At 43.7% G+C, this 18,956-nt stretch overlaps 2 protein-coding genes across 2 annotated transcripts; one reads left to right on the plus strand and one right to left on the minus strand.

Annotated features, from left to right (window-relative positions):
• Window positions 1-742: 742 nt before the first annotated feature.
• armc8 (armadillo repeat containing 8) lies at window positions 743-13,221 on the minus strand. Its single transcript, XM_071926350.2, has 22 exons — window positions 13,001-13,221; window positions 11,085-11,161; window positions 9,934-10,005; window positions 9,426-9,568; window positions 9,176-9,273; window positions 8,968-9,060; window positions 8,771-8,851; window positions 8,443-8,518; window positions 8,210-8,300; window positions 7,983-8,043; window positions 7,661-7,861; window positions 7,030-7,125; window positions 6,850-6,932; window positions 6,063-6,144; window positions 5,272-5,358; window positions 5,020-5,112; window positions 4,179-4,328; window positions 3,957-4,052; window positions 3,656-3,751; window positions 3,309-3,381; window positions 2,422-2,515; window positions 743-2,314 (listed from the first exon to the last, which is right to left on the minus strand). Exons 1-22 carry the CDS (start codon window positions 13,043-13,045, stop codon window positions 2,281-2,283), a joined length of 2,022 nt encoding a protein of 673 aa, XP_071782451.1. The 5' UTR covers window positions 13,046-13,221; the 3' UTR covers window positions 743-2,280.
• Window positions 13,222-14,050: 829 nt separating this feature from the next.
• Window positions 14,051-17,967, plus strand: dbr1 (debranching RNA lariats 1). The gene is made up of 8 exons (XM_071926340.2): window positions 14,051-14,441; window positions 14,530-14,654; window positions 14,742-14,822; window positions 14,921-15,006; window positions 15,122-15,346; window positions 15,437-15,514; window positions 15,601-15,746; window positions 16,314-17,967. Exons 1-8 carry the CDS (start codon window positions 14,245-14,247, stop codon window positions 17,113-17,115), a joined length of 1,740 nt encoding a protein of 579 aa, XP_071782441.2. The 5' UTR covers window positions 14,051-14,244; the 3' UTR covers window positions 17,116-17,967.
• The last annotated feature ends 989 nt before the right edge of the window (window positions 17,968-18,956 follow it).

An 18,956-nucleotide genomic window follows, 5' to 3' on the forward strand; every position in this document is an offset into this window, starting at 1 on the left:
CAGAGAGGGGGAGACACAGGAGAGAGAGAAAGCTCTAGTCGGATTTGATCCTTGGACACATCTGGTTTCAGAGGCAGAGGACTTAAGCACTCGACTATGTCCGGGCGATTTGAATTTGAAGCAAGCCCACAATCCTCTGATTTGGTCCAGACTGATTGGTAAGGTGAAACAATACTGGCAGAAAGTAAAACCACGGTGTAAACAGGCAAGTTTCATTTTCTTTTTGTCACTGTTACTCGGAACACTGCAAAAACTGACAAACTTGTTAAGTTATTATATCTTGTATTCAGACTTATCAAGCTTATTTTAGGATTTTTTTTTTGTGAAATCTTCTTACTGCACTGGCAGATAATATTACCGGTTTCAGCAAATTTGACTTTTTTCCAGGAGAATGTAACTTGTTTCAGGATATTTACTTGGTAAAAGTAAAATTGTCTTGGAGAAAGTTTCTTGTTTCAAGATTTTCTTCATTCTTTTATGATGATTTCTTGAAAGAAGTCATACTCACATGTATCAAGTGAATTTATTGAAACCAACAAGATTATCTGCCAGTGCAGTGAGATAATTTGACTAGAAATATCATGAGATAAGCTTGATAGGTCTGGAAACAAGATAAAATCACTTGACGTGTCATTGCAATTTGCAATTTGTCATTGTAATTTGCCACAACGTGAAGTGGCAATTTTTCCTGTAAGTAGCACAGCCTCCAACTTTTGAGAAATAAGACACAACACAGAGGAAGTCCTTCTTCAGGTCTGCATATATTTCAATGGTAACATTCATTCTATCAGAGCTTCAATAAGGTTTGAAATGTCAGGGGACAACAGTCTAGAAAGATTCTGAGGGGAGAAGAAATCATACGGCCGAGGGATGAAACACACTGTGGCGTTTTATTCTGCTGTGGTGGACCCACTAAGTGCCTTACCCTCCAGGGGCCAGTCTCAATCGTTCTTCCTTTATTCCTTACATCCGCTCTGCCTTGTCTGCTTCGCAAAACACATTAGTAAAGAAAGAGAAAACTTGGGAGCTTGGAGCAATTTCACTTATCCCTTTTGACGAGCAGACAGATAGGGGATGCAGAGAATGCAGAAAAGCCAATCAACATTAAATGTGAGTCTATAGAGGTGTCAGGACACACGCAGCCTCTGCTCCTCTTCTCGCCAATGTTCTGCTCGTCTGTGCATCCACGTACTCAACCCTGCTGATTTGAAATGGTCAGGTCGGAGTAAGCACTGCCAGCTCGGGAACCACGTTTCCCATTGGGATTATAAGGATGTTGGACAGAAGTGACAGGGTCCCGTTACACTACAATGCTTCCATTAGTCGCTGACCTTGAAATGAGAGAAACTAAGTGCACACAGAACCAGAAGTGTGGGGGGAAAAGGACACAGAAACGACAGCTGATTGGTTCCTTATTCACCTCTATAGACCATGTTCAAGTCAAACACACACTCGCGTCACACTGCGGCGGATTCACCCGACTGTGCCAAGAATCAAGGATTAGAGAGAGTGAATGAAAACAGAGGGTGGGGGGAAAATAAAAATCCAAAAAATATATTTATATGTTTATATTTATATATATTTACGAGGTATGTATCCACAAAAAAAGAAAACACCAAAAAGTTCAAAATAAGCAGTCTGTATTTTTTTTCCAAAATGTGTCCTTTCTTGTGACGCCTTAAAATAACAATAATATTAATAGTAATATCATTAATGAATAATTAATTAACAAAATAAAACTGGGAAGCTTTGCTCTCCCACAGCCCTGCCCTTGTGTCAAACCTCATAGTCCGGTTCTCTGAGACCCAAGTCTCCGCTGTCGGGAGTCCAAAAGCACCAAGGCCTCCCGGCCACAGGGTGGCGCTATCAGGCTGCTGCACTCCACAAAAAAAAACAAAAAAAATAATTCTTCACAAGTCCCAGAGGAAAAAGAAAATATTTTCAACTCATCTTTGCATTGGGGGAAAAAAACAAAAACAAAAGAGAAACTGAAACCCTCAAGACACCTCCTCCTAACCGTTGGTTCCCCAACAACAACCGTCGTCTCAGAGTCTCCAAGCGGAGGTTTGGAGTGAGAGGAGCTGGGGAGGCCGGGTTGAGGTGGTGGTATGGTGGGGGAGGTGAAGGGAGGCCCGCCACAGGTTAAAAAAAAAAAGGTGTCTTTGTGCAACAAAATAAAACCTCGAGATTAAACAGAACAAGAAATGAAAGAATCGATGGCAGGTATCCTCCCGTAGATTGTTAGTTAGGCTGGCAATGGGGAATCTCTCCCCTCTGTGGTCATGCTAGGTACTGCTGCATCGCCGTCTTTGCCCTGGGGGAGAGACATCGGGGGGAGATGAGAGAAGTATTAGTGCGCCCTGTTCAACACTTCAATGAGTATATGATGAGAATTTTCTTTATTTCTCCATGCTGGCCCACCTGTCACTGAGGTTGGGGTCGGAGGCCTGGGTGAGTTTGTGCAGGATGTCCACAAAGCCCATCTCCCTCAGCTTGTCCTGGCGCTCCTGAGAACCTGACAGCGCATGATGAAACATACAGAGGGGAATTTAAGGGACAGTTCACTCAAAAAGGACAATTCTGTCACTATCTACCTACCTACCCCCACGTCAGTTGAAATTCCTCTTAGGTTTGTATGTTTGACCATCAAAACACAGTGAGTTAGACCCTCAGCTCCATGTCAGCCTTCTCCTAAACAATTGAACTTAACGGGCTTAACTTAACTGTTTAGATCTCCAAACTGGGCATAAAATGTCCATCAAATTTCTCTAAACCACCTGTGCAGCATAATCAAAGTGTTTTGTAGCCAATAGATTGCACTTTGATTCCAAAAGGCTGATATTTATTTCATGAGCATTGTAATTCTAGAGAAAGGAAACATTAACTTCTTCTTATGTAGTGTGGCAACCAAAACAAGGAAAGGGGTGATCCTGTTTTGACCTCGTCAGCCAGTGGAGGAGGTTGGGGTTGTCAGAAGATTATTCTCGCTTTGATTATCATTTTATGCCCTTTTTGTGACTCGAAACAACTGCACCCTATTGACTTCAATTGTTTACTGACAAGCTGAGGAGTAGATGATGACAGAATTTTCATTTTTGGGTGAACTCCCTTGGCTTGGATATAGCTTACAACACAGTACTGATCAGGAGCAATGAGTTTCCCCTTGTCTGTCTCTTCTTCATGACTCATATCTTCCACCTTCCTCTCCTCCCTCCTCCTCCTATCACTCAAATCTCCCAGCATCCAGTAGCAGCCCAGCCCAGCCCCTCTCCTTCTTCCCATGTCCACCCCTGCGGTGGGTCCCTTACCGTCCTCCTCGTTCCAGATCAGGTTGGAGATGCAGAAGGTGGCAGCCAGCTGCAGCTTCACATTCGAATGCCCCTGAGAGGAGGAGAGAACAAGTCAGCAAAACAACAGAGGGGAAGTGAGTGAGACAGGAGGGAGGCAGAACAAAAGGACAAGTCGCATGGGCTCAATAAAATGTCTGACTACAAAAATTAATAACTCTGCATAGTGTAGTGTTGCAGATTCTCATCAGTCAGTAAAACATACTGCTGCATCTAACGACACCAAACTGTGTTGCACTTGATTTGGTAAACGGAGTATGTGAGTGATCTATATACAGTATATACTTGTATTAGAGGAGAAAATGTACCATGTAGTATTTGATTTTCTGGAGCATGTCGTCATTGGTCATGATGAGGTCCTTGGCTGTGTTTCCATCGGCGATGTTAGCCAGGATGCACAGAGTCTGACAAAGAGACAAACATGTTACATTAGAGCTGTTTGAAGAAGGAAAACAAACTGTTGCTTGGTGCTGAAAGCACAGAAATGGAATTCTTGCAATTGATATGGCCATCTGAATCAAGAGTGAACCAGGCATAAAAACATCCTATATACCTGCAGAATCTTAACCTGCTTTTGATATACAGCTATGAGTAAGAGAGAGCGCTCACCTGTTCTTTGACCTCTATGCTGTGCTCTCCTTCTAGGATGAGGGTGACTGCCTGCATGATCTGCTTCCCATGAGAACTCATGATCTGGTCAATGTGCTGACAACGGAGAGGCAGGAGTGGGGGGAGGGAGAGGGGGGTAGCATGAGTAAGCATGGTATATCTCTGAGTATATCTCTGAGCTTGTAAGTGGTGCTTTCAGTGTGACCATTGTGTGTGTCTCACCGGGCGTGTTGACAGCAGATTGCGCAGCAAACCGAGGGTCTTCATCAGCACGTTGCTGTCGGGGTCCGAGAGCAGGCGGAACAGCTGCTCTGTACCCAGAGACCGAACGATCTCCACCTTCACCTTCTGATCCGCCTGGAACGCCATGTTCTACACACAGACACACACACACACACACACACACAGTTAGAATATGTGAGCATGAAACAATCTGACAGTACCAGCAGGGTCTGACATTAACACCCGCCAAATGCAGGTAAATAGTGGGCTGTGGTGTGGTGGGTAAGAATGTCTATCTTATCCAGCTCATTGGCGAGTAGTTCTTTCGCTTCTACGAATTGCTAATTGCTTCTACGATTGCGTATGATTACAAACGTGGCAATGTGCCGAGTTTGGCTGTTGATGAAATTTTATACTGCTGACTGAAGAAATAAGCAAGTTTTCTGACTATCTAACTTTCAAATGTGAGTAAATAACAGGGACATAATTCTTGTTCAAACCAAATTAGAAAAATGTGACTAATGAATAATAAATAAGATGTTATATAAACATTTAAGGACTGTGGATCTGATCTGAATATTTCCTGCATGGTTTTCTGCCTCAGTTGTCATGGTACAAAGAAGTGGCTGGTAAAAAAATCTGAGTGGGTGGTAAAATTTTTCATCTACCTGCCACAGTGGCTGGTGGAGAAAAAAAGTTAATTTCAGACCCTGAGTACCAGCCAGTGTGTGCAGATGTAAAGACAGCTTGTTGGACAGATGGATGAGGAATGAGTATTTAGAATAAAGTGTAAAAGGAAGCTGGTGGGATAATGAACAGGGATATAAAAGAGCGTTCTCACCATCAGGGCCCAGATCCCGTTGACCCTCAGTGCGGGGCTGTCACTCTGGGTCAGACTGCATAGTAATTCAATCACCCCTGACTCCAGGATGGGCTGGAAACACACACACACACACACACACACACACACACACACACACAGACAAACAACACAAACAAGTGGTCTCAATATTGGAAGAACACTATCGTAATACAAATATTAATGTGGTGTGTGTGTGTGTGTGTGTGTACGTGTGTGTGTGTGTGTGTGTACCTCTTTGCTGGGTGAGAACTCCAGCAGCAGGTTGCATAGTGTTGAGGAGGCCATGACCAGGACCTCATCTGGGGCGTTCTGCAGCAGCTACAAACAACAGCAACAAAAAATTGACATACCATGTTACTCTGATATCATTTTTTTATTTTTTTTTATTTTAACCTTCATTTATTCAAGAGAAATTGACTGAGCACGCTCTTTTCCAGTGACACCCATTAGTGCTGTTATCATAAAAGCAAGCAAATCACAACGTGCTATTGCACTAATGCAGGAATGGATGAAATACGACCATAAGCAGGCCATGGATTTAAGACATTTGAGAAGTAGGTTACCCTTCAGGTTGTTTAGCATCATGAACAAGAGCTTAGAAACCAACCACCAGGGGCAGAAGATGAGGACTTTCACAACAATAAGGTCAGATTTTTAATTCTTAAGGTACAATTCTGATAACTAATATTGTTTTAAAATTATTTTCACTAAGTTTGGTTACACTATAAGCTAGATACTGATGGTCAAATATCCCCTAATTCCCATAGACTGCAACGGTTTACAAAACCCAAAAAGTATTGCCAAGACTCTGTGACTTTATTTTCATAAAGTCTGGAAACGTATTAAGCGAGAATGTACAGTGAATGTACGGTAGCATTTACAGACAGTTTCAGTCGGTGCAAGCTCAATATTTGATGAAATTAAAAAACCTATAATAGGATTATTTGTCTATGTCTGACAATGCAGAAATGTGATTATGGTTTACTTTGATCAAATATTGTGGGAGGACAAAGTCCACCGACCTTCATGAGGGGTTTCCACACTGCGTGGTCGTGGAAGCTGGTCCTCAGCTGCTGCACCGATCGCGAGAGACTGTGGAGACACCTGGACACACACACACACACACACACACAGAGGAGAGATTCGGTCAGTGTCGCATTGGTATTCGATAGGGATATAACCAGCTCCTGGTTCAGTTTGATACATGATGCTGGACTCATTGTTTGATATTACCATGGTATTTAGAACACAATCTGAATGAGCCCAATTATAAAATCCTTTATTATTTCTGAGGGAAAACAAAAACAATATGAATAAATTGTATTATAACATGTTTTGACAAAGTATTAATTGCAACAATCATGTGAATCAAGATCGACCTGAAGAATAAAGCCTGTGCACAGTCCGACAGTCCGTTAGAGAAACCATGTTGTTTTGTCGTCAAGCTAAGCAAACAAGGAGCCCTGCTAGCATCAGAGAGCAGCCTCAGGCACAGAGAGACACACTACTTTGATAGCAAAAATGAGTAACAAAAAAAATCCATAATTACATAAACCAGAAAACCTGATTCCAGAAAAAATAAAACAGAAAAATTCAAAGTTGAGAAAAAATAACACGGAATTTGAGAATAAACACACTGGATTTTATAGGGCCCTTTAACAGTTAAAGCGGAAAGAGAGCAGAGGGACTGATGTCATCTGTCAGCCAGAGTGAAGAGAGGAAGAGAGGGAGCGAGCGAGAGAGCAGAAGAAAAAAAAAAAAGAGAGTGAAGCAGCAAGTGACTGGAATGTGACGGCAGGCACACCATACCTGACAGCTGCTAGGCGGACTTTGATGCTGGATTCTGATAGGCCGCTGACTATCCTGTCCATCATGTTCTCGGTCTCTGTGATCTGTGGAGACAAGAGGAAGGGCGGATGAGACTGCAAACACACACATACACACACACAAGTATACACACATGTACACATGCACACAAGAAAAGGTCACCTTCTTGCGGATGTCCTCGTCGTTGGAGCCCAGCGAGGCGTACAGTTTGAAAGCAGCTTGTCTCAGCTCGTGCGCGTGCTTCAGGTCGTGGTCCAGCTACACACAGACACAGTGGACAGAATGTCAACCAGTGTACAATGTCAACAAGTGACAAAAGCTCTGTGATTTGTGTTGTGACATAAAGGAGTCCAGAATATTTTTAAAGCTTCCAGTAGTTCAGTTTTTACTTCCCGGTATTAAATTGTGATATATTAGATGTATTAACAACTATGCTGACTGGCTGGACTTTTATGAGTTGCTTGGAAACATTAGCGGCAAATTATTGTACTGGAAATTATTGAGTCGTAGCTGATTACAGTGGCATAACTCTCTCTGGATAATAAGACTAGAAAGACAATTAAAAAAATGCAGAGAGCTGGAAGTTCAGAGCAAAATCATCTCCTTTTAACATGAGATTTCAGCTCTAAATGGGCCTTACTAAAATAAAAAAGTTCTCCAAGTAGTGACAGGGAGAGTTGCTTTGTCTCTTGTATTAACATGCTGCTGTATTAACACTAAACACATGTTAATGCCAGGTGTAAAGGGGGATGACTTCTTCTCGATTCAAATTCCACCCCACACACACACCCACCCTCTTGATGTCGGTGATGGCGGACACGGAGCTGGGGTACTTGAAGTAGTCGGCCAGCATGGCCACCAGGTGGTCGGTGGTGCTGGCGATCCTCTGCAGCTCCACGTCGGGCTCCATCAGGTAGGCCAGGGTCTCGGCGCCCTCCACCCGCTCCTCCAGCAGCCGCTCCTTACTGCACATCCGCACCAGGCACGGCAGGGTCTGGGGGAATAACGGGACCAGATACTGTATGAATGGCACATACATTACCACCCCCAAATATTAACAGAACAACAAATAGTGATCTGATGTATGGAGATGCAGAGTCTCAGAAGAACCTGACCTTTAGGACTACGCAGCTGTCGTCCGTCCTGATGGCGCCCGCTCGACACATGTAGGTTAGACTGGGAGAGAGGGAGGGGAAGACACAAACGAAGAGAGAGAGAGTAGAGGCAACATTAAATATGGTTTAAAAAAATAGAGGATTTAAAAAAAAGACATACAAGACAAACACTGAATTGAAACAAATGGAATGCCAGGTCATAAACACTGTGGTTGTAAGCCACTCACCATTTGGCTGCTGTTAGCTGCATTTCAATGGGCTGATCCCTTTGCATCATTCTGACAAATACCTGAGAGAGCAGCTCGCCATCCACCAGCACTGGCAACACAAACATCGATATGCACTTGTTAAAATGTGATGATCATACAGAGGAGAGGAGAGGAGAGGAGAGGAGAGGAGAGGAGAGGAGAGGATAGGAGAGAAAAGAGAAGAGAAGAGAAGAGAAGAGAAATTCCCTCACCATTCACCAGTGTCATGGAGACCTGAGTGTTCTCGTAGGCCAGGACTGAGAAACACTTTAACGCCTGCATCCGGACCTGCAGGACCGATGGGGTTGGAAAGAGAGAGGGAGGAATATATATATTTAAAAAAAAGATAGACTTTAGACTAATGACCAGATATGAATGAGTACTGTGTGAGATATTGATACATAAGATGAAAATTAACACAGAGAGCACAGAAAATCCAATTGTGTGAACACACACACACACACACACACACACACACACACACACACACACACACACACACACACACACACACACACACACACACACTCAAGCTTTTACCTTATAAGAGGGGGAGATAAGCAGAGGGGCGATGTTCTGGATGGCACCGTGGTTGAAAAGAACCGTTTGGTGCTCTGGGGTCTGGAGAGAGAACACATATACACATCCTGTCAACAACAGCAATAAGTGTAGTGCATTCCACTGTGTGTGTATATATGTGTGTGTGTGTGTGTGTGTGTGTGTGCCTGAATACCAACCTTACAACAGTGGGAGAAGATCTGTGTGATGTACTCCTGGGTCCTCTGCGAGCGGCTCAGTAGAGACATTAGATGGGGGATCACAGTGGGGTCCTATGAAAAATTAAAAGGAAATAGTTCTAACAGGCCTCAAGCTTGGTTTCAGATCAACACTGTCAAACACTTGGGCTTCTTCTTCTTCTTCTTCAGCAGCAAATGTACAACTTACAGTGTAGAGCAGCTGCACAGGGGTGACTGGACTGATGAAGACCGTTCTGAGACATCGGAGACACGCTTCGATGAAGATCAGGTCTGGACACAGGAGACCTGGATGCACACACACACACACGTATTACTTAGGTCTGCGTCTTTCAAAGTCATCATGTTGTCTTGTGCCATATGTGTGTGTGTGTGTGTGTGTGTGTGTGTGTGTGTGTGTGTGTGTGTGTGTGTGTGTGTGTGTGTGTGAGTGCCCAGACCTTGGAGCAGGGCAGGGATGATGTGACAGTCCACCAGGGACTTGATGTTGTTCTCGGTGCCCATGGCTAGGCTGCCCAGCACCACGGCACATTCCGTCCGCAGCTCCGGACTGGACGAGCCCTGCTGGAGCAGGTATAGTAACCTGGAAACCAACAAACACACACACACACACACATACTCAGAAGTGAGTTCACTGTAAACAGGGAAAGTGCAGGGTGGACGTTAGTGACGTGTTATACTCTGTATTTTACCAAAAAGCTTGGACAGTCTTACCGTATTCTTATTCTACCTCATTAATTACAAGTTTGTATTCTTGCCAAAGTGAAACATTGTAATTACATATGTTAATTTGTTATTTATTGTACATAAGCATCTTATGCACCACCAAAGTCACACCCCTCTCCTGTGAATGTACTTTATTAAAATTGATTTGGAAGGTCAGAACATTGCATTGACGTAGGGAAAAAGCAAGAAGGAGCAATGGGGAAAGGCCGGGGAGAGACAAACCTGGGAACGGCTCCCAGGACAATCAGGTTGGCTTTCTGCTTGTTGTTTCCAATGACGGCATTCTTCATGTCACTGCGAAGTCAGAAATACACACACACGCACACACACAGATGAGTGGACTCTTCCTGGCTATCCATTTGCAACCACAGACGACAACAGTGTTTTCTGAACGTCAACAAAAGATTATAAAATTTTGTGAAAGTGTACAAGAGGGGCAGAAAATAAAGATTTATTCATTGGAAAAATCAACACAGCAACACCAAAATTGTAACCAAAACTTCTTCAGGGGTGTGCCTTGATGCTTTTCTGGGTGTTTGCCACTCCAACCAAACATATATAGGATGACATTATTGGCTACCTGCACTCTATATCAACTCCTAATCGTGATAATAAGCAAGCCTTAGTCTTGGCTAATAGTTCTCAGACCGTTCAGAGCATTATGGGTGCAGTGTGGGCCACAGCAGAGATCCTGGGCTACATCATCTGATACATTATTAAGACACCAGCAAGCCTGAGTTCAGCAGTGCAAGGTGTTGCCAAACTTTCTGGTCTGAACAGAGCAGGTATACATCAAGCAGATGTGTCAAACCTTCTTGTAGGTCACAGCGTGAGCCTGTTCAGTTGTATTCACTATAATTTTTTCATGCAACATTTCCACTGCACTGAATGTGCCCCAGATGGTATCAAATAGCAGGTGAATGAGGCTAGTGGAAAAGTACAGCTGTAGCAGACAGTCAAGTCAGGCAGCTGCTAGGCTAGTGCAGCGGCTCAAGCCGTAACCAGAGCTAGCCTAGTCAGGGTTAAAAATAAAATGAAATAGACAGAGAGAGAGAGAGAGAGAGAGAGACAGAGAGAGAGAGAGAGAGAGTCACACTGAATAGTGAAATGATTTTGAAATAGACTGTCACGTGCAAGCCTGCACATGTAAACACACAGACACACAATCACTCAGAAACACCACCATCAGTCCGGTTTTCTCCAAAACAAGCTCTATCCTGCACATGATGCACACCCACTGTACTCCTTCACATGCAAACTAGTCACCCAGCAGGTGACTTTCATTGCAAAATAATTCATTCCGTCATTCACTCCACATACCTTCCCTGTCTGTACTGATGAACACAACGTACAATATGTGCAGCTGAACTTACATGACTCCCTGCAGCACTTTCTGTGGGTCGGGGTCGAACAGCCGGTCAACATAATGGCGACTGGTGGCAGTGACCTCCTGCATGGGGATGAGACACAAGACAATACAAACATGAATGACACAATTCACCTGCACATATTAACTTTCCGGCTAGGGTCACTGCTTGCATCACACACACACACACACACACACACACACACACACACACACACACACATACACACACACATACACACACACATACACACACACCGGTCTCATACACTATATCTGCAGGTTTCAACAAGTTAAATTGAATACTTGAACTTTTTAGGATCTTTAAATGGTAGTTAAAATATAATTTAAAACCAATTTAACAACAAAATAAAGAATAAAAAAAATGGATCTGTCAGAATATAGGTCTGCATGCATAACCAGGTTAATTTCTTGCTGGAAAAATAGTACACTGAGTAAAGAACTTTTTTAAAGACCTCTCTAGAAAAGGCAGCATTTAACAGTATTAATTTTAGATCAATCAGTTAAGGCATTTTGGACCTGCAGATACCCTGATACACTCCCAGTCAAACACACTGACACATACAGCAGCATCCATGACAGCACACTTTAAAAGCTGTTACATATCCATGACCCTGAGTAGCTGCATGTGTGTCACCTGATAAGTGTGTTTATGTTTATATCATTGGTAGCCTTAACCAGAACTTTCCACATGATCCTTGAGGAGCCAACAGACAGACCAATGCTCACCCAGCTTATTACCAGTCGCTACTATTGGTTCTGGTGCCAGACATGGTTTTAGCACATACCTGCATAGGCTTGGCTTGGAAAGTTCTTTAGCAAGAAACCTTGATGTAGATGAATGATGTGTTCGCTACAATGCTTACCAGATATATACTATGAATGCATCACTGGTTGTTATACAGTCAGCTGAGCTTATGGTTAAAAAAAGGCAAACATTGCTCAATAAAATGCAAATACACATGCCATATGATCTAACTAGGTCTACAAAGAAAGTGGGTACGGCCATTAATTCTACTTGAGAGGTTGAACCACCATCCAGTGGTCTATTAAATACATGTAATATCAATACTATCTAGCAAGCAGGGAAGCAGTTTTTGACCAAAAACAGTAACTCATGCTGCTAACGATGTGGGGGCGTTTCCACTATTGCAATGTTGAGTATGCTTGCCTTGACAGCCCACTTATATACATCTGACAGCCTCTTTCACTTGGCTTAAACAACAATCGTACAAACCGCTCGAGTTTAGACCGTTGACGTAGCTAACGTTACTCTGTCACAAACTTATCAACAGTTGAGCCACTAGTGAGCTAACTTCGCTAAGATAACGCTGTAACAATATAGCTATCTGGAGCATACGTTAGCTTACGTTAAGTTTGCTATTATAATTGGCTACAACGTTTAGGGACAGATCATTACTGTTGACCCGAATGAATGGGGCCCAGGGCATTACTGCAACTTATTTTCTACCACACATTCCCTTCGGGTGTTTGATTCTTTCAAAACGAGCCTGTGACAGCACTGGCAATCTGGCTAGCTGCTAACTCATTCTGGGCGACACTGACAGTTACGTGGTGCGTTTGGTTTGTTTCACCGAGAACGTCGAGGAGGTGGATTCTTGCTTTAATCGCACGCATACCAAAACATATTCAGACCTACCCCGCCCGCCCGGGAAAGCCCGGGATGCAAAAAGTTCTCACTAACAGCTACGTAGGTGGACCGCCTCAATGCTACATGTTGCAAAGCCCTTAGCTTGTAGGCTAGCAAGCAACTAAAACCCCTCATTGACTTCGCCAGTTGCTAGCTTCATGCGATACAGCAATTTACATTACCGACTTACTGTCAAGTGAATGCACTGTAAATTTGAACATTATTTTCCAAAGTATGAGTGTCAGACTCACAGACAGCACACTGATGCGGAGAGGGGCCTCCAACAAGCACGCCATCTCTCTTCCCCCGATCGAGCGCCCCAATCGGAGCAGCACTTTCCAGACACTCCGCCCCCCAGAGCAGCTGTGAGTGGCTTTAAAAAAGTAAATATAGCTAAATCACGCAACACTTCAGAAGTGTTAAAAGGTAGACGGGTAGCTACTGTTCCGTTTTAGGCACGGCTGTAACCATCAGCAACTGAAATATACCAGAAATAACCCAATTTAGCGAGCTCTCTGATTGATAGTGGATTTGTCAGTTAAGTAAATTTTGTTTATAAACGTGACGTAGCTGAGACCTGTCTCTGACGGATTCGACAAAATAACTTGAGATAAAATACAAAACATGTTTATGCGCTTGACGAGAACCTTTTTGTACATTATATGAATAACTGTTTAGATGTATATATTAAATAACAGATATTAATACGAGAATTGCACCTGCCAAATGTTTGATGGAATATGCTGCCGCCGGTCGAAAATGTGTTACTCGAGTTTGTGAAATACTGCGCATGCGCCTTCGCTGGTCGACGCAAGGTGGGAAAATTCATTCTGTTTTGGCTCTGCAAACCTACAGTATAAACATGATTTTGAGAAATAGTTTGTAACCTTACGGCGTGACAGACTGGACCAACACACTCCTCAGTTATTCATTCATCGCTGTGAGTACTTGGCTTGTTAGCAGCTTTTGTTCTGTTGTAGCATGGGCGTTGGAGAAATGTGGTTCAAACAGCCCCGTGTCGGGTGATTAAACTAGCGTTATCAGACGATATGTATGGCATCTTGTCGACTATGTAGCTATAGCTACAGTTTATGCTCTCTGCTCTGTAATGCAGCATGTAACTTTACAGTAGTACATTGTAATTGAATTTAAGCATATTCCGCTACTACAAATGCATCATTTATTACTTTTATGGCTCTCCTATCACCACTGACACATTTCAGTGGAAACTTAAGAATGTCATCCTGCCCACTCTCTAATGTTTTGCCCTTCATTTGTGTCCATACAGAGTGATTACTAAAACTCCATTAAGGCGAAGATCGTCTACAAAGTAGCAGGACACTTGGCCTTAACTTTGCATCAGCGTGGAGGCTGACAGCCCCATAGACAAGCACAGAATACAAACCAACCTTCAGTGGCGGGATAGTCCTGCGCACTGCCGCACCCTCTGAGTTTCAATTCTTGTGAGAGTCCACGGCTCACCCGTTTGTCCACCATGAAGATCGCAGTAGAAGGCTGTTGTCACGGTGAGCTGGACAAGATCTACGAGACAATTGGCTATCTGGAGAACAAGGAAGGGGTGAAAGTGGACCTGCTGCTGTGCTGTGGGGACTTCCAGGCGGTGCGAAATGAAGGAGACATGAAGTGCATGGCAGTGCCAGCCAAATACAGAACGATGCAGACCTTCTACAAGTAAGTTTGCTCTCTGCTTTTCTCCTGTTTTTAAAAGCAATTTAAAGAGCATTTTAAGTATTTAACTTCATCACGGTCTCTGTTGCAGATACTACTCTGGAGAGAAGAAGGCTCCAGTCCTGACCATCTTCATTGGAGGGAACCATGAGGCATCCAACCACATGCAGGAGCTGCCTTATGGAGGCTGGGTGGCCCCCAACATCTACTATCTGGGTAGGGAGCAGCACACAGTGGATGTGAATGATCTGTCCATCCTCCCATTCATTAACTCACTGACCTGATCTGACCATACGTCCTCAGGTTATGCTGGCGTCATTCGCTACAAAGGGATTAGAATTGGCGGCTTATCCGGAATCTTCAAATCACATGACTACAGAAAGGGTGAGTTTGTTGTGAGTTTCTGTTTTATTATGTCTAAAGCATTCGTGAAGTTATATACAATATACACTACTACATATACAAGGGTACCACTCTTTCAGGTCACCATGAATTCCCTCCATACAACCCTGAGACTCTGCGAAGTGTCTACCACATCCGAAATATTGAGGTCTTCAAACTAAAACAGGTGAATATCATAGCTACAACTTATTTTCCAGAAATGCAGCTCAAAACACGGTCCACTTATTTATCTAAATAAAGTGTGTTTATTCATATGTGTTTTTTCTCCCATTTCCATCCAGATCCAGATGCCCATCGACATCTTCATGAGCCACGACTGGCCTCGTGGAATCTACCACTATGGAAGCACGGGGGAACTGCTGCGGAAGAAGAAGTTTCTGCGTCAGGAGGTGGAGTCGAACACACTGGGAAGTCCTGCTGCTGCTGAGCTCCTGGCCCACCTCCAGCCCAGCTACTGGTTCTCTGCACATCTCCACGTCAAATTCGCCGCCCTTAAGCAGCATCCGGTGAGAGCTTTTATATTTTGCGTGTATGTATAATTTCAAGTACTCAAACTAGTGTTTATACCAACTCACTGAATACTCTTTTCCTCGCAGCCTAAAGGTAATGCTGCCCCACGTACAACCAAGTTCCTGTCTCTGGATAAATGTCTGCCCTACAGGGAGTTCTTACAGGTGAGAGTGAGTCTTGTAGTGGGATATGCCATGGGTCAGAGCTGGTTAGACTCAGGTGTAAGCAAGGAAACGTGCTTGTGTTTCAGATTGTGGATGTTCCAGAGAGACCAGGTTCGTCTGAGGGTCTGGAGTATGATCCAGAGTGGCTGGCTATTCTGAAGGCCACCAACAGTCTACAGAGGACCACCTCGCATCCCTGGAATCCCCCGCAGAATAATGGCCTGCATGAACGGTACACATGCAGCATGTTCTGTCCCATAAATGAGACAGAAGACAAAATAAAATTAGAGGCGGATCGAATGCATTCAAAGTCAGTTGAAGGTGGAGAACGGAGCGAGATGGCGGCGACTTTGCATCACAAATTGAAGCAAAGAGGCATTTGCATGAGTTAAAATTCTTCACATTTTTGAATACTGCATCAGGTGAAGATTCTTCACCTGGCTTTTCACCTGAAAGCCAGTCAGCTTCAAGCAGTGTAATGGCTGTGACTAAAGCCCTAGCTGCTTTCTGTTGTGTCAAGAGTGCTTGCATGTCATCATGCTGATTTAGTTGCTTATTTTTCAAGTTAAGTAATCAAATTCTTGCAAGTAAGGCGAGGCAAAATTTTGCTGTCTGAACGTACGGCTCAACAGCTCAAGCATAATCCCAGAAACTTTGCTCATGTGAATTCACTCTCATATTCTTTGCAGTTAACTCAAACATACTTCTCTTTCACTCACTCATTCACTTACACAGCTGCTGGGCCTCCTAGTTTTGGTTCATGCTGTCACATCTCAAGCGCACTGTATATTTCCATCAGGTGGGACTTCAGCGCTTCAGAAGCTGCTATGATGGAGGTGGTGGAGGAGATGAGCGGCGAGCTCGCTATTCCAGACAACTTCAGCCGGACTGTGCCGGCCTATGACCCTGCCAAGCCCCAGCCACACGCCAGCCCCAGCTGCAGCACCAACCCCCAGACCACTGAGCTCTGCGCCACCTTAGGCCTCACGGACATCTACGCCCAGGTCGGGCAGGGTGACGACAAGCTGGGAAGAGCTCTGGGCAGCGCCGGAGGGGAGGAGGAAGACGAGGGCGACGACGGGCACAGTACAGGGAGCGTGGACGAGCCCAGCGAGTATCCAACAGACACGTCGGGACTGTCGAGTTCGTATAACCCCGATGAGATTACGATAGAGGACGAATGGGAGGAAGAAGAGGGAGGAGAGGGTAAGGAAGAGGCTAAGAGCGGTTCTGAGTCAAAGGGAGTGGCGAAGGGAGACAAGCGCTCCGATTGTCCCGCAGGCGAGATCCATACCCCCGGCCGTATGGTTCTGCCAGAGCCCAAATCTGATGCCTCGCCTATTCGCCTCCCCTTCCCCCTGAACCTGCCCCCTCCCTCCCACTCTACCCCGGCCCCGGCCCGGTCGCAGCCTTCAGCAGAGAAGGAAGGACTCTGGGAAGGTGGGGAGGGGGACGCACCAGTGGTCCGTATCCCCAAGCGCACCAGCGGTGAGACGGGGGACGCCGGCAGTACAGGCATAACCCCCAGGATCAAACGCAGGAACCAGGTCATCTACACAACAGCGGATGATGATGAGGAGGAGGAGGAGAGTGAGAATTAGGGGTCAGGTTGAGGTGAGGCAAACAGAGTGGACTTATTCCATGTCATTTGCCCTGAAGTGTACAATTTGTCTACATGGATTTGTAAAACAAAGGATTAGTTTATGTATGTATTGCCTTTTACACAACGCAATAATACTTACATTTAGACCAACGCTCTACTCCAAGAGCTGTATAGAACGGAGAGATAGGGCTTTATTAAAATGCCTAAAGGCAGACTGTACAGGGTGAAAGAGCTTTAGTTGTTGCTGGACTCAGTTTTTACATAAAAAGAGGCAATTATTGCCATGAAAGTGTTGTCACTTCAGGTTATCATAATTGTTTTTTTATAAATCAGTTTTAATCAATTCAAACAAAAAAAATTGTTTTAGGTAAGGGATTATCGAGTCCTGTGTTTCAAATGTATTTTAAGTTGTATGATTTGATCTTTTGTTTGCTGTAAATAGTCATTTCAAAAATTGGCAATGATTAAAAAAAATTTGGATTTCTGAAAATATCCTTTTTTTTTCTCCACTGAATTAATGAGCTGTTGCGCTGCATAGTGACAAAGACCATTGTACAGCCGCTTGGCAAAGAACCCCAAAAGAGAAAACATGGCTGTCCACTAATAAAGTGTGAATGGTAAACTTCTTGTGCAACCTTTTCCTCCTGAGAGAGGCAACTGAGAGAAACAATCAGCATTCTGCGCTCATGGCGCCATACACAGCTTTATTGAACAACACTATACAGAGGTGCTGATGGGAAATTGAGTCCATTTCCACTTAATGAACTTTGTCATCTTAATTGCACATGACACTGAACTTACTTGTGATCACTGAAGAGTTAATGAGTGAATGCTATTCATTATTCTAAACAATTTTACATGAGCTGATTGTTAGTGTCCTGGGAAAAAAAACAAAAAAACATTTTAGCTTTGAATATCAGTCAAAATAAATTGTCCTTCATGTGCCAATCCAATTTTGTGACCTTATAACTAATTTAGCACATTTTTAACATCTTATACAATGTCTAATATGCATGGCTGTGAATTTGAAAAATAAAGCAGAACAAGGATTTTCCAGGACACCAACATTTGTTTAAATCAAACAGATGTATAACATTGATTAGAGTCCTTAAAAGTTTCAATCCAGGTTCACAGGTGTGCTCTGGTAAAATCAACAACATACACGTTCATTAAAATTAGACAATAACACATAACATACAGTGTATTTGACAAGAGCTCTTTACAACCATACAAAGAGCCAATATAGCCTAATGACAGGGTGCCAAGTTATCGGTTAATAGTACAAGCCAATGTCAGGGAGATGGTTGTCTTGCGCTTTGCCTATGAAGCACACACCCTAAGAAAGCCCCAAACATGATTCACAGAAAGAAAAAAAAGAAAAAAACTGGGAATAGGCACTTCTGTTTTTTGTATTTTCACCAATCCTTTCCTTATTTTCTTCAGCCAAGCCTTGAACAGCAACCAAGCACACAACTCTGTTTCAACAGCATCATATCAAGTTATATTAATCATTAAAAGCATTAAAGATAGCAATGTTTTCATTTTCTCCAACAACTTAGCCTTAAGACACTGGACAGATGAGGAACACATTAAACGCAAGATGGGCCGAGTGCTACCACATGTTCTCCTACAGGGCATGGAGGTCTATAACAAGTCTCAGTAGATTTTCCTATCGTCCTTAAATTCTGTCTTTCCTTCATCTAGAGACATAAGAGGGCAGAGTGAGTGAACCTTAAAAGTTCTTCTACAAGGAAAGTGGCTCTAAGGGATCAAGGATATATCATCACATGTCCAATCACAAATTAGCAGCCCCATCACCGCCTGTAACTACTACTTCAC

The sequence above is a fragment of the Centroberyx gerrardi genome, chromosome 10 (assembly GCF_048128805.1).
Source record: "Centroberyx gerrardi isolate f3 chromosome 10, fCenGer3.hap1.cur.20231027, whole genome shotgun sequence".
Taxonomy (NCBI): Eukaryota; Metazoa; Chordata; class Actinopteri; order Beryciformes; family Berycidae; genus Centroberyx; species Centroberyx gerrardi.

Bases quoted from the DNA above. Each gene is read 5' to 3' on its own strand.
- armc8 (XM_071926350.2), bottom strand. From the start codon at position 13,045: ATGGCGTGCTTGTTGGAGGCCCCTCTCCGCATCAGTGTGCTGTCT. The intron at 6,933-7,029 runs GTGACCTTTTCT...TTGTCTCCACAG, and splicing joins ACGAGGACATCCGCAAGAAG to ATCACAGAGACCGAGAACAT. The intron at 2,516-3,308 runs GTAAGGGACCCA...ATGCGCTGTCAG, and splicing joins GATCTGGAACGAGGAGGACG to GTTCTCAGGAGCGCCAGGAC.
- dbr1 (XM_071926340.2), top strand. From the start codon at position 14,245: ATGAAGATCGCAGTAGAAGGCTGTTGTCACGGTGAGCTGGACAAGATC. The intron at 14,442-14,529 runs GTAAGTTTGCTC...TCTCTGTTGCAG, and splicing joins ACGATGCAGACCTTCTACAA to ATACTACTCTGGAGAGAAGA. The intron at 15,515-15,600 runs GTGAGAGTGAGT...CTTGTGTTTCAG, and splicing joins CCTACAGGGAGTTCTTACAG to ATTGTGGATGTTCCAGAGAG.